The sequence below is a fragment of the Mustela lutreola genome, chromosome 6, assembly GCF_030435805.1.
Source record: "Mustela lutreola isolate mMusLut2 chromosome 6, mMusLut2.pri, whole genome shotgun sequence".
Taxonomy (NCBI): Eukaryota; Metazoa; Chordata; class Mammalia; order Carnivora; family Mustelidae; genus Mustela; species Mustela lutreola.
The window spans coordinates 143697294-143712109 of record NC_081295.1 but is presented as its reverse complement, the minus strand read 5'-3'; the positions used below and the strand labels follow the sequence as shown (position 1 = coordinate 143712109).

The 14816-nt window shown below is 46.6% G+C and overlaps 2 protein-coding genes across 5 annotated transcripts in view; both read right to left on the bottom strand.

The window, feature by feature from the left end:
* HIVEP1 (HIVEP zinc finger 1) overlaps positions 1 to 12161 on the bottom strand; it is a 140806-nt gene extending 128645 nt beyond the window's left edge. For 2 of the 4 annotated variants that reach the window (XM_059179257.1, XM_059179260.1), the window contains exons 1-2: positions 11776 to 12161; positions 8101 to 8244 (exon numbers count right to left, since the gene is read on the bottom strand). In XM_059179257.1, the coding sequence (XP_059035240.1) occupies positions 8101 to 8140 (40 nt within the window). In that variant the 5' untranslated portion in view covers positions 8141 to 8244; positions 11776 to 12161. Of the gene's footprint in view, positions 1 to 8100; positions 8245 to 10997; positions 11141 to 11252; positions 11520 to 11775 lie in introns of those variants that run through there. The other 2 variants (XM_059179258.1, XM_059179259.1) reach the window with 2 other exon arrangements.
* LOC131834727 (basic proline-rich protein-like) lies at positions 11555 to 13618 on the bottom strand. The gene is made up of 2 exons (XM_059179363.1): positions 13555 to 13618; positions 11555 to 12450 (listed from the first exon to the last, which is right to left on the bottom strand). The coding sequence occupies exons 1-2, from the start codon at positions 13616 to 13618 to the stop codon at positions 11555 to 11557; spliced, it is 960 nt and encodes a 319-aa protein (XP_059035346.1).
* Between the last annotated feature and the right edge of the window lie 1198 nt (positions 13619 to 14816).

Sequence of the window (14816 nt, the reverse complement as noted above, 5' to 3'; positions counted from 1 at the left end):
CATATAACCACACTCCCAAATGCAAAGCAATAAGGATGTTTGAGTAAATTCAGGCTCTAACCATACAGGCACACAGAAATATCAATGTACATAAATACCCAAGTACCATAAAAATCCAGCTTGGCATCAATTAGGCAGGAATAACTCTTAGACTACTTACTACGGGTCCACTTCACACTTAAAGGATGGCTCTTCTAGTTACTTACTTAACAGCCAACTAGTTAATGATCACTGTATTTTTTTTGTTTCAAGTACTTTAACATGGCAGCACGGCCCTAGAATATTTTCTAGAACAAAATTCATCCTAGAAAATTTCTAAGAACCTTATATTTTAAGTTTATTTTAAAAAGTCATGACTGGGGGTGCCTGGGTGATTTGGTCAGTCAAGCGTCTGCCTTCGGCTCAGGTCATGATCCCGGGGTCCTGGGTTTAAGCCCTGCATTGGGCTCCCTGCTCAGTGGGGAGTTTACTTGTCCCTTTCCTTCTGACATTCCCTGCCAACCCCCGCCCCTGCCCTGCCAATTCTTTCTCAAATTAAGATACAATCTTTAAAAAAAAAAAGAGTCCTGCGTGGCTGGCTCAGGTGGTAGAGCAGCATCTCAGGGCTTTAAGTTTGAGACCTACACTGGGTGTAAAGATTATTTAAATTTATTTTTTAAAAAGTCCAAATTAATGCAATGCTACCCCAAATAAAAGCCCCAAAATAAAAGCCTAATAGTCAACAAGAACTTCCTTCTGAAGAAAGACTTGAGTGCTGAGAAGAAAGGACACTAATTGGTTACAAGGTTTTGCCGTGCAGTGTTTGGTGGCTGACATTACAAATATCAAGGGCTTTCTAAGAATACCTGAGCACTATTTGTAATTTTGGCACATTATTAATATGCAAAAGAGTTCTGTTAATATGTTTTAAAATAACAAATATAGGAATGAAAAGATAAGGCATTTGATTTATTCCTAAAGTATTTTTTCAGATAACACAAGAACCAACTTTGTCCCAGACATGTTCAAATTTATTTGGGGCGCAGATTCTAAATGTGGCGCTCAAAATACGTGTATGGATATAATAGGAGATTTTATATACATTATGTATTTTCCAATTCTATGATAAGATAAAATTATAGCTCATCAGAACATATTTTGTGCAAATATGTTCTAAAATAAAACCATTACTCTGATTAATTTTATTATTACACTTTTTATTTGCTTTTAAATAGAAAAATGCATTTGGTTAATGTTAATAAGCATTCCGAAAGCAGCAAATATGCTCTCAATATGAGCTGAAAAATAATGATCTGAAAACAAATGGGAGGCTTGCTTTATGAAATCTACTCTCCTACTTTTATCCCAGTTGGACAAACTAACAGCCGCTTAAATGACAGCTGCTAATAGCTTCAATACCTTTCTTACCTTTATCATCAAAAAAGTAACTGTGACTTAAGCTATTTACGTATTTCCTTCCTAGCTGCAATCATCTACCAAAAAAAATTGTTTCTAAGCCATGGGTTGTTTACCCTACAAGACTTCTGATTTCTCAAATCTTAAGGCTGTCTACATAGAACTGCTGACTTAACATTCAAACGTGAAAAACAATGTGCATGAACACCTGGAATTCCATCTAAAAATCATCAAAATTAGGGGCCCCCGGGTGGCTTAAGATTAAGCATCTGCCTTTGGCTCAGACAGTGAACCCGCAGTTGCAGGATCAAGTCCCAGGTCGGGCACCCTGCTCAGTGGGGAGTCGGCTTCTTCTTCTTCCTCTGCCCCTCCCCTGCTCCTTCTCTCTTGCTCACTCTCTCTCTCTCTCTCAAATAAAAGCTTAAAAAAATACACAAAAGTAAAAATTAAACAAATAAAAATCATCAAAATTAAACTTAATCTACTTACAAGCCCAATAAGACCATCCCCACATAACAAGAAAACACGAGATTTTCTTCATGACAGGTGACTGATACGAGAAGTCACTGGAGTGGGTCCCCGCACTGCTAGCAAATTAAAATATTCACATTCATCAGATTATTCCTGAAAACCCACTGGGTTTCCAAGGTCCCACACGAGACGGGGGCACAGGGGACGGAGAGCGGTGCCGTCTTAGAACATAAACCAAGTGTGGGTTACAGTGCCTCACCTCCATCCTAGGAGATTGTGAACGTGGAAGGCTTCTAAAAGCAGTTCCATTACAACAGAGCGGAAGACTTGACAATCAGTTTCCCGAGAACTAGATTCAAAACACGAGGTAAGGTTTGAATCTGTGCTGAGGCACGAACTGAGGAGGCAGCACTCTGGGTGATAACTGTACTTCCCAAACTCTTTCCTACAGCGATGGCTCTCTTCCACATCCCCAGCCCTGGACCACCAGGACCGTAAGACGTATGGCTGACTCACGCCGCGCACACTGGAGCAACATCACACCCCTCCTGGGTGGCCTCTGTTTGCAAAGCACATGCAACCCAAGAGTTCGGCACAAACCAGTTTTTTAGAGAAAGTGATGCTGAGTGTTCACCTGGTGTCAGGCATCGTGCTAAATGTTGCGGTGTTACCTAATCTTTACACACTCTCCCTGCTTTGCAGAGGAGGAACTGACACTTGCTGCTTGCCCAAGGCCACATAGCTAGCCGGTGATAACCTGAGGCCAGACACTTTACCCATTACGTTAATTAAATGTACCAAAGAGATAAACTTGAGGACTCCCAGAACAAAAACGAATATAAAACAAAAGTTAATAAATAACAACTTGGTTCAGGCGATGAAAATTTCACATTGTAACAGGTTTTTTTAATCAGAGGCCACCAAATATCACAAGAAGCATTTGCGCATCAAGGTTCAGAAGTGTATACACATTTGGAGAGCACGAATCGTCTTTAACTGTCTTGTTTGCTAAATAGCTAATGCAAATACGTTTTTGTTGAACACGGATGGGTGACTAAAACACGCTCATATGACATGCAAGTCATACCCGGCTAGGAAGATCTACAGAATGACGACGACGCAGTATTAGAAGCACGGGAAGGAACCTGGAGACAGAGGGAGTGGAGGTCCACCATGTACGCTGGGGGGCACAGCGGCAGGGGAGAAGGTAGGAAATGGGGAGGGGCTCAAAAATGCAGAGAAATCTGCTTCGGCAGAGACAACTCCTGCGCAGAATAAGAAAACAGAGTGGAAATGAGAAGGGGAAAGAAATACTTCCCAGAAAGAAGAACAAGCACTAAAATGGGTCTAGATGCTGAGCTCTTGAAATGTCAGATTATTCACCAGATACACAGGAGAACGAGAAGGCCCAATTGTGTCCGAGCCATACTCAGGACCTTGGACTTCACCTTCCAAGATGATGGGCAGCCAGAGACCCCACGTGTGGACCTCACCCTTTACTTCTCACATTATAATAAAGCAGTGTGGTCAGAGCCAAACACACTCAACCAATAAAAATGAAAAACAGCCACACCGAAATTCCCCAAATATGTTTTGCTAAAGGTTAAAAAAAAATTCACCGTTTTGCAAAAGGTTAACACTTGGTATTTTCTACACTGACTTCCAATCTTGTACTTTAAATACATCAGTCTTTGAAACTCTGAAGCCCAAACTCAACTTAAAAAATGTTCTTTCTTCCCCAAAGTTTTGAAAACACATTCACAACGATGACCGGCATAAGAGAAAAACCGCCCTTTCTCTTAAGAGGACTGACATGGAACCCCAGCAAGTCCCTGTCTCCTGTATCAGGATTACCGGAGTCCAGGCAAAAGCCAGGGAAGACGGGGGAGACGGCTGATCAGAAATGGATGAATGCTGGTGAGGGGGGCCCTGCCTGGCCGGGACATTCATCAAGACCACACATGGGAGCCCCAGCTCCAGAGTCGGCTACAGAGTGGCCACGAGCCCCACTCCAGGGAACCTACCACAAGATAAAAAGCCTTGCTTTTGAACACCAAGTGTTTCCCTCAAGCTCTTCAGAAATTCTCATTCACCCTCACCAAGGATAAGCCAGTCAGGAGGGGCTCCTGGGTAGCTCAGTCGGTTAAGCGTCCAACTCTTGATTTCAGCTCAGGTCATGATCTCGGGGTCCTGCGTCCGGCTCTGTGCTCCACGTGGAGTCTGCTTGCCACTCTCTCTCTGCTCCTCCCCCAACTCTCTAGCTCTCTCTAAAATAAATAAATAAAATCTTAAAAAAAAAAAAAAAAAGGCTAGGTCAGTGCTAAACTCTCCCCATCTGCTTCATGCAGACAAGCACCAAAGACAAAGGTTCTATCTGGCTTATCGGGCCAAGGGTAGACACTAGAATTCAACAAACCCCACTCCTACAATCTGTACAGATTCCCATCGTTCTAACTCTGTCTCAGTTTCGTCCCAAATCCATATCTTACCCTTAACATATCTGTTCTCATACTTTTCTCTAAAGAACCTGTAACATCAGAGAACTGTAAATTCCACCACCTACAGGAGCCTTGTGTGCGGGCCTCATTTAAACCCATACAAATCTTGTATAGTCATATATGACCTGTATGATACTTTAATACATGAATACACACATGAGTGTATACATATTTTCCCCAAAATAAAACTTACTTACATTCCAGAAAGTTGGAATAGAATTACCCTACGGCTTTGCATAGCCTTAGGACTATACCAACACCAGCTGAAGAAAAGAATAAATCAAAGAAAACTTATATTTTAAGAGTTAAAACTGCCATGAAAACATAATGAACATATAATCTGAGTTTTAAGTATATATCTTTTATTACTGACTTAAAGACCAAACACAAGACAAGTATTTCACAGACTGTTTTTGACAGACACCTAGAAAGAAGCAATGCACTTAAAGTAGTTCGAGCAACGTGCTTGCCAGAGCAAGGTGGGCTGTGACTGGCTTTCTGGTCTTCTGATCCTCTCTCCCCACTTCATAGCTAACTTATGTGTCAGGTCTTCTGTAAGTCAAAGCAGCGGGTGACAGGTAAGGCGAAAAAAGATGGTATTTCAACGGTCACAGTGAGACACAAACTAAATGCTAAACAATTCATTTTACTAGCTAATGTTTACTTACTTACTTTTTTTGTTTTTTTTTAACCAGCAAAATCAGTTTCTTCAGGAATAACAGAGGAATTGCAATTCAGAACGTATCTTCTTACTTTATCTGCCAATCTGTGCCAAGATACAGTCCTCAAATACATTTTTAGAAGAGAAGTGGAAATTCTAGAAGTGTTACACCTTTAGCACTTTCTTGCCTTTGTGCCTCTGTTTAATGGGGTTTCCCGGGCAAGAACAACCTCGCCCTCATCCCTCTCTGCTGAGTAAGCTCACTGGCTCAGATTCGCGGCCTCGCCTACAAAGAGCTGCCCAAGCCCCCAGTCCATCCGCACCCCACCCCCACCCCACCCCTGGACCCCAGACTGCAGGTCCCACTGAGGAGGTGGCTTCTGCATTTGTCCTGTGGTAATCTACTCTGATCTACTCTTCAGTGTCTGAGTCATCACTGCCTTAGTGAAGCAGCTCTGAAACTCCCAATGAGGGGCCAGAACAGAACTTCCTTCAAATTCTTTTAGAAAACTTTAAAAACATCTGAATTTCGGAAAAGAAGCCAGCTTTCCTATTCAAAGTTTCAGCTGTGCATATTAAATTTAGACTCAGATTTGGTGGGCCCCCAGGACCTGATTTCTAATTGTCTCACCCCAGTCTCCTACCTCTTCCTCCCCCCGAACACAACAGTGTACGCTCTAGTAATGAAGAACTCCAACTGGCTTGGACTTCCCATGTCACTTCATAAGCTCCTACCCCAGGATGACACGCACTCACCCTGTCTTATCAGTTTTGTGCATAATTTCTCGGCCCTAAGAACCCACTTCAGATGGTACCTTTGCTTCTCTTCCCTTCCCACGCCGCCCAACACCAAACTGCCCCCCAACCACGGTCAGGACATAGTATGAGGTCCCGCCTCTGAGGAAGGTCCATACCCCTGTTCCTCCCTTATGACACGGGCAAAGGCGCATGTGTACCCTCCTCCCCTCCGCAACCCCATGCTCTTTCATGGTCTGGGCTTGAGGATCATTTTATCCTGCCTCCTCAAACAGTGCAAGAGGAACAGTTCAACCACTACCCAGTGGGTTGTACATTAGGTACAGAAAGGAAGATAGTCTGTGGCCTAACATCTGCATTTCTCTGGATGGCCGTGTGATCTAGAATATTACAAAGTACAAGCACACCTTGTTTATTGTGCCCTGTTTTGTTGCGCTCTACAGACACGGTCTTTTACAAATTGGAGGAGTTTCTGGCAACCCTGGGTTTAGCAGGTCCAACAGCACTTGCTCACTTCATGTCTCTGTGTCACATTTTGGTAATTCTCGCAATTCTTCAAGCTTTTTCGTTGTTGTATTTGCTACGATGACCTGTGATCAGTGATTACAACCTGCTGAAAGCCCAGATGATGACTAGAATTTTTCCAGCAGGAAGTATTTTTTAATTCAAGTATGTACATTTTAAAAAACAATGCGATCGCACACTTCAGAGTCCACAGCAGAGTGTAAACATAACCTTTATATTAACTGAGAAACCCAAAAATTCATTTGATTCACTCTATCATGATATTTGGTTTATGGCAGTGTTCGGGAATAGAACCCACTATACCTCCAAGGTACACCTGTATACGTTTTAAATACGAAAAATGTTTACTATTTATCACCTAATGAATAATACTTTAAGATCCATCACATACTCATTTCAACAAATATCTGGGCTCCTATTAGCCGCCAGGACCTGTGCTGGGCTAAGGCGACTACCAGCCCAAGTCTACCTTGGTGTACCCTCTTTAGACAGATGAATTAGAGAAGCGGGGCCCAGGACTCCAGATGTCAACCTCAGCTGGTACCTCGAGTGTGAAGGCTTTGCCTCTAAGAGTAAATAAGAGAAAGTAACTACTTGTGGGAGCTCAAGTTCTAGTGAGAAAGACAGACAAATACATGGTCAACTCCTAAAATTATCTGTAGGACTCAGGAAAATCAGACTTCAGCACACAAGACTTCACGTTCTCTATCTAAATCCTCACCTCATTGAACACTGGTACCATCAATTTGAACTTGGTCCGAGGCAGCCACCTATCATCATCATCAATTTGAACTTGGTCCGAGGCAGCCACCTAGGCCAGTAGAGCGTTCCAGTACTCTTCCAGATAGGAAACACACCATTCCAGATTCAAGGAGGTCACAAAATTGACCATGTTTCCAATGATCATCCCACAGTGACTGGTCAAACTTATTTCACAAAGGAACATCTCCCAATTAATCTGTTTGATCCTTATTTTCTTTTACCTTGCAGGTGCCTGAAAATTTTTTTCTGTAATAGTAAATACGTCATAAGCTATTTCAACCCTGTTGGGGTTTATATTTGCTGTAACGGTTCCTTGTTTCGCACTCCTATAACCCTTATCTACTAAAATGGAATATGAAAGATAATTGTTCCTCCCAGTTGATACAACACATTAGAATAACATACTTCTTTCAAAACAATTAACTAAAATAAGCTTACTCTCCTAAAATTAAAATCTCTCTTCACCGTAAAGGAGCAACACGCATTTTCCATCTTTGCATGAAATGTACATAGCATGTGTAATTTTGACTGATTGCTTCCTTATGAAAAACAGGTCATGTTGCCCCGAGTTCTGCAAATAATGGCCTAAGTTAATGTCAACTACAACTCTCTTCACTTCTTGATAATCTAACATATGCAGTCGTACAGAAATAAATCTCAAAAGTAGTATGGGGGAGGGGTTAAAAAATCATATTGGTAAAGAACATCCAGCTACTCATTTCAGATTCCTCCAGGCAAAAGCTGTCTCCGTTAAGAGAAAGTAAATCTCTCACTTTCACACTCACAATAATGGTTGGGAAGGCGCTATAATTTTGTCAAATGTGATTCATTCATTCAACAAATATTTATGAAACATTTTCTGAGAGACGGGAATTGTGCAGAAGACTGGAAGTGAACAAGGAAAACGGAGCCCTCTGCGGGCTCCCTGCAGACCAGGGTCAACACTCAGCAAGCTGCCATTCCTGTTACCCAAGAAGTACTTTACTGTAGGATTTCCCGTAAACCTTATTTCTGTTTCATGCAGATCCTTACCTCTTAGATTTCTGGGATGAATCTGTTTAGTTCGAGGCATCTTCTTTGATTCAGGGGCCCCTTTTTCTTCTTAGAAACTGTAGGAAGAGCAGGTCACGAAAAGGTAGCTCCATTAAACTCAACATCCATCAATTAATTCATGTGCTAAAAAAGAAAAAAAAAATCACACTTTATTACCTTCAAAGGAAAAATACACTTCAAAAGTCATGGTTAGAGTCCAGCACTCACCTAAACCCAATGGAAGATAACCAAGCCAGAGACACTTGCAAAAACTTACTTACTAACTTTTAATTAAGTGTAGGATATCTCATTTTGCTACTCTCTGGGCTTTCTCACTAAGAAAACAAAAAAATCACTGTACTTTTATCAAAGAAGAGTGAAAAGATTCACTCCATGGTGTTTTACAGTGATATCACAGGATACAATTAAAGTATAGCATGAGACTATAAAAGGGCTATGCTACATGTAATGTGGCTCCTGGTTCATCAAGCTCTTTGGGAACAAGAACCATGTCTCATTCATCTTATTTTACTGAATTAATTCAGTTAATACATGTGGTTGCTATTGGAACTGCTCCCCAATTTTTCTAGTATTTTCTTCTAGGCTTGTGCCAGGACTGTACTTTATGCTTCTCTGTGTTTAGCTACAATGTGTGACCAGTTCTGGCTAATGACCTATGAGTGGAGGAGGCATGCACCATTTCCAGACTATACCATTTAGTTAGCAAAGCAAAATCCTCCGGCGCTCTCTGTTCCCTTTGCAGTGGGACAGGCACTCTTCCAGACAATGAGTGTTGCAACACAGAGCTGTGCTCTTGCTAACCTACCATGATGACCCAGCGTAAACAAGAAAGAGACCTTTGTTGTTTTAAGTGGCTGAGGGTTGGGAATTGTTTTGTTACTGCAGCATCACCTGTTCTGTCCTGACTTATACATCCTAAACACAATGACCGGAAATGCAATATGCCAAAACAATAGTAATTCAAAACCTGATTATCCCTCTTCCCAAATCAGCCACCTGTCTCCTCTTCCATAAGATCGTCACAGATCCTAGAGCTAAAACTTTAGTTCTGATTTCCTGGAATAAAGCTGATGATATTAAGGGGGAAATTATGTTTCACCACTAAGCAAAGCACAACAATGGGTAGCAATGCTTTGTTTAAAACATGTCATACCCAGTACTGTAGAAGAAATAAGAGAATACTTACTGAGCCCCTGCAGGGTGCCTCTGTACTTTCTACACATTACCTAATTCGGTCTTAATAATAACTGGTTAGATAGCTCTCATTTACCTACTTTCCAGATAAGAAGATGAGTTGGGGAGAGGTTGACTAACCTGCCCATGGTCAGCATCTAAACAATGTGGCACACATGACTCAGTCTCAGTGCTCACTTCCTCAGCAGAGATAATAGGTATTCCATGGAATAGGGTCAAGAGGCTGTAGAGCCCAAGTCATGACTATATATTTTGGTGTCAAACTGTACTGGATACAAAGCCAGGCTCTACCCCCTTACTGTGTGGCCTGGTTAAGGTACTTAACCTCTCTGAAGATCAGATTTCCCAAGTGTGAAACTAGGAAATATTATCCACCTCACAGGACTGTTGTAAGGTCTAAACTAAACAATGTGGATGTCCACTGCCTGGCACACAAAACTACTCAAATATTAATTCTCCTTAAGAAAGCCTATATGGGAAAGGCTAGATCTGATATTCCTGTAAAGGTTTTAGAAATTTATGATTTCATTATAACAAAGAAGAAACAAAAGTAAAGGTTACAATTAGTACTTCAGTATTTTACCCCTAATAAGGCTATATGTGGGCACTGCACAAAATTATTTGCAATTTTTTTAACTGCACAGAGAAGAATAAGAAATACGATGGCCAAATACTATATACTTTATCTAGGACCATACTAAGTGATCTATAAGACATGGTTCCTCAACTCCCTGCATTAAAGACATCCACCCTCCGATTCACGAAGCTTGATTCAATAGAGAATTCGGAGACATTAGGGCCAAATAAATTGTATTTAACATTCCTTGTTAAACTTAAAGCTTTTAAATGGTCACGATATTTGGAAGTTTTTAAAGCGTAAACTCCGAATGTAATATAATCACGTGATCCCGTATCGAGAGCATAAATATAAAATACGCAAATTCCCAATCAGTAACAGCTCCCTGCTACCCCGCTCCCTGCCTACCCACTGTCCCTAGCTGTCCATCCCATGTTTAAATCCTTGTGGGGGGAAGTGAGTACATGCAAAGACAGCGGCACTAGAGCGACTAGGACGAGTAATAAACCTTTCCTTTACAGGAAAAAAATAAATACTACATGGGGCAAAAACATGACACGATCAAAAAGCGTAAAGACAGTTGCAAGGAGAAAAAACATGAATGAATGTGGAGGGCGGAGCCTGGGAAAACCCCTCTGCAACGCTGCACTGAACAAAGCGCTTCGCATGCCAGGAGGAGGGGGAATGGAAGTGCCAGCTCAGGAAGGAGCCCGGAGTGGATGCGGAGAGCATGAGGAGGAGGAGGAGGACGGGATGAGGCGAGCGCGGCAGCCCTGAGACTCCTCCTCGCCGCCGGCTCCGCCACCGCCCCCTCCCCTCTCCAGCAGCAACTCCTTCCCCAGCCCGACCCCAAGGCGAGCCGGAGCCGACCCGCGCCCAAACCCACCGCCCGCTTCTCAACTGCTGCTGGCGCGTACTCCCAACCCGGAAAGAAACTACCCAGGTGGCTGGGAGTAAACAGGCACTTAGAGCAAAGAACGAAAGGAAAAGAAAGCCACAAAGCCGGGAGGTTGGGAAGCCGAGGCCTGGTCTCCCTCACCCCCCACCCTCTTGCAAAATGCGTCTGCGGCTGGAACGCGGGTGGGGAGGCTGGGTCCCTCCGTACCTGCTCGCCTCGCAAGACCGCAGCTCGGGCCGCTCGCGCGCGGCGAGGGCGCCCAGAAGTGGCAAGTGTCTCCCGCACGCAGCCATCCCCTCTGCAAGGTCGGCGGTTGCACACACACGCACACACACACACACACACGCGCGCCCGCACGCCCCCCGCCCGCGGAGGGGGAACTGGTCCTGCCCTCCTCCCCGGTACCCTCCCCCCTGCCGCCCTCCCAGCTGCAGCGCCCCCGCCGCGGAGCCCGCGCCGAACCTGCTGCCAGGACGCCCGGCGGAGCCGCTGCCGCTGCAGCCGGCCCAGGAGCTGCGCTGCTGATGGCGGCGGCCGCAGCTCGGAATCTCCGCGACCCCCGCGCGGTGGTGGCGGCGGCGGCGGCGGCGGCGCCCGGGATCCCTCCTTCACTTGACAACCCCAAACACAAACATCGCCTCCTCCCGCTGCTGCTCCCGGCCCCCAGGCTCCGTCCCCCTCCCCGCCGCCGCCGCCGCCGCCGCCCCAGCAGCAGCCACACTAGAGGCCGGCGACTGGCACTCACACCACCCAGCGCTGAAATATTAAACAGGGGAGCCGGCCGGGGGGCGGGGGGGAAGTGCGGGGCGCGCGGGCGGGGGCCGCAGGCGCCGGGCGGGGGAGGCGGCCGCGCTCGCCGGCGCCCCGGGCCGCGGCATGACCGCCGCCGCCGGGGAGGGGGCGGCGGGGGGCCGGGCGGCAAGGCGGGGCGAGCGGCCCCCGGGACCGTGGGGCCCGGGACGCGGAGGGCGGGCGCGGGCTTTACCTCTCCCCGGGGCAGAGTAGGGCACGTTTAGCGTCTTTAGGGGCGACGGGAGGAGCGCGGGCCGAGCGGCGCGGGGGAGGGAGGGCGAAGGTCCGAGGCTTTCCCGCGGGTGGGCGGGGCGGCAGGGGATCCCCGGGGGCGGGAGGCGGGGAGGCCGCGAGCTGCGCTGCGCGGGCGGGGGAGGGGGCGTCCCCCAGCGGGGGCTCGGCGGGGGAGGGGCGGGGGGGTTCGCCGCCGCCGGCTCGGAGGCCCAAGTGGACAGGCGCGGCCGGCACCGCGGCTCAGGGTGGGGACGGGTTGAGTGCCCCGGTCGGGGCTCGCGTGGAGCCCGGAGCCCCGGGTGTCCCCCGTGGGGCGGACCCCGGGCCGCGCCTCCCCCTCCGCTGCCCGCCCCGCGGCTCCGCCCCGCCCGGCCGCCGCAGGGACAAGAGTGGGGGGCGGGAGGAGGCGGTGGCGCGGCCCGAGGGGGGAGGGGCGGGGTTAGGGACGCGAGGGGCGGGAGCCCGGGGTCGCGCTGGCTCGGGGACTGGCGCCCGGCGGGGGCGGAGGGGCGGGCCCACCCGGTCACGCGGCCCGGGGAAGGCCTGGCCGGGTCGCGCAGTTGGGGGCGGTTGGTCCGGGAAGAGGGGCGGGGACGGGCGGGGCGGTAGTTTCTCTTTACCGTCTCTTTACTTTCTAAAGCAGGATGTGGGCCGGGCCGGTGACGTCATGGGGTCTCCCAGTCCCGCCCCCCGCCCGGGCCGAATGGGGGAGGGTAAAGGAGAAGGGAGGGCGACGGGGGGGGGGGGACCCCAAGGGGGTTTCCTCAGCAACGCGTTGAGGGAAGGGGAAAGTCATTGTGAAACTTGAAACTCATTAACTTTGAAAAACAACTTAAAAAAAAAAACCTGGGAGGGGGGCGGGGTGTTGGTTTGGAGGGTGGAAGGGGACATATTATTAACCCTGAACTGAAACCACTTCTTGGTGGCGGATGTTCTATTAAAAGACTGAGGGAAGCCAAGGTTATTCCAGAGGCCGCTCCAAAGCCCGCTGGTGATTCCCAGAGCCAGGGCTGCGAGCGCGTTAACCCTTGCCTGTCCGCCTGACAGCTTGGGGCAGGGAGGGGAGGGGTCTTTGGGGTCGGAAAAGGAGGTGCGGGGCTGGGCAGCGGACCTGGCTCCTAGGGCGCCGAGGAGAAGAGAAAGGGGGAAGAAGGAGTAATTATCATAAACCAGAGTTTGACCCTTGCTGCTAGAAAGCAGTAGAGGAAGCAAGGAGTGGTGATCTATGGAAATAAATCAGAAGGGGCTGGACTAGGGTAACGAAGGTTTTAGGGTTAGAACTACTAAAGAATGTTCGAAATCGGGGGCTCAGAAATTCACACATGTACACCTAAAGAAGCAGGCAAAAGTGACTGGTTTAAGGAGCCACGTTGAACTTGGGAGGAATAAAGCAAAACAAAAAATTTGATGCAGAAGAATTTCTCAGATTAAACCAAACTGCTTTCCCCTTTTAAGGAATAAAAATGCTAAACGACCGTACACCCACTACGCGGGCCATCTGTGCAAACTTGAATTGTTTTGTTCCCTGGGGCTTCCATAAAGACATCTAGGCTTTTCCTGCTACGGTTGACCCTGAAAATTACCCTGAGAAAATCCTACCTCTAGCTCACTGAGCTAAGAAAAGCTTAATGCACCAAAATGGGAATGATTAAAAATGTAATACTCAATAAAGGAGAGCTTGTAACCAAAAGAAAAGTCAGGAAAAGGGGTGGGGGGAATATACCTATTAAAAACTAACTTTGGTCATAAGAGCAAAGATCACCCAAGAACTGCCTAAATTTGAAAATGATGTTGTTTATCATATACTTTACTTTCAACCTGTCAATGAAATAATGCAATCTTTAAATTTTCAATGTGATGTAATCATCTGGCTTTTGTAAAAGTAAATATTATTTAATGGATTGCAATCACAAAAAGTATGTAACATAACTTCCCAACTGGGCTTTTGAAAAACAGTAAACACTCATTTAAATGTTCAAGTATATCTAATCTGTTGGAGGATAAAGATTAAGGTAGTTTGATAATGATTAAGTCTGCCTGGTGTCACTTGCTAAATCAAAATGCTAACTGAATGAATATATCTTTACCCCAGTGGTTGATGAACAGAGCAAATGCACACTGTGAACACAATGTTTATATGGGATTCGGCATTGTTGTGAGCTTTCTAACAGATTAAGCATGCAATTTGGAGTTATAATAGATAATTTTGCCATTTCAGCTTGTTAGAGTTTTTTTCTTAAGTAGACGACTCACAACGTAACTTTCTTGAGTGGCAAATCAATATTAAACTTTCATTTGAAATATATGCAGCACGGAACAGTTTCCTATTTCCTAGTTTCGAATTTCCTAAACGCAATTTCTTTTCCTTAATTCTGCCTGCAGGTCTAACTTCCTATTTATGAGAACGCAAGGAAATCCAGATAACCGGTAAAGTAGCTAGTTTCGACTTGTTTTGTGGCAAATTAAATACAGTTTCTCAAATGCTATCGGAATGTGGGGGAAGATTATATATATATATTTATATATATATATATATATATATTTATATATATATATATATTTTTTTTTTTTTTAAACCATAAGATAAATGTGAATAGTGAACAGCAGTTTGAACTGTCAAAAATTCTGTTAACAATGGGGGAGGTGTCCATACTGGGGGGTGGGGAGAAGAAGGGGGTTCCCAGGGCCCTTTTTCGCTCTAGCTGCATCCTTATCGGCCCTGTGAACGCTTTGGAGCCCCCCTCGGGGCGCAGCGTTCAAGTAAGGGCAGTGTCATGGCAGGGCTCTGTACACATTTTCGTTGCTCAGAAGTTTGGGGAAAACACTAGTCCACCCTGGGGCTTCGTGGCGGGGCCCGGCCGTCCCGGCGCGACCACCGGGCTCCGAGCCGCCAGCGCCGTCCGCGTGTCCCTAGCCCCGGTTCCCACGCGGCCGCCCGGCCCGGCCCCGCTCGGGCTCCCCCCTGGCGCGGCCCCGCGGCCCCGGCCCTCCGCCCTGCGC

Excerpts from the sequence above, each read along its gene's own strand:
- LOC131834727 (XM_059179363.1), bottom strand. The coding sequence starts at position 13,618 with ATGATAAACAACATCATTTTCAAATTTAGGCAGTTCTTGGGTGATCTT. Across the intron at positions 12,451-13,554 it reads TCTTTGCTCTTATGACCAAA|AAAGTAAAGAGACGGTAAAG; the intron begins GTTAGTTTTTAA and ends ATCCTGCTTTAG.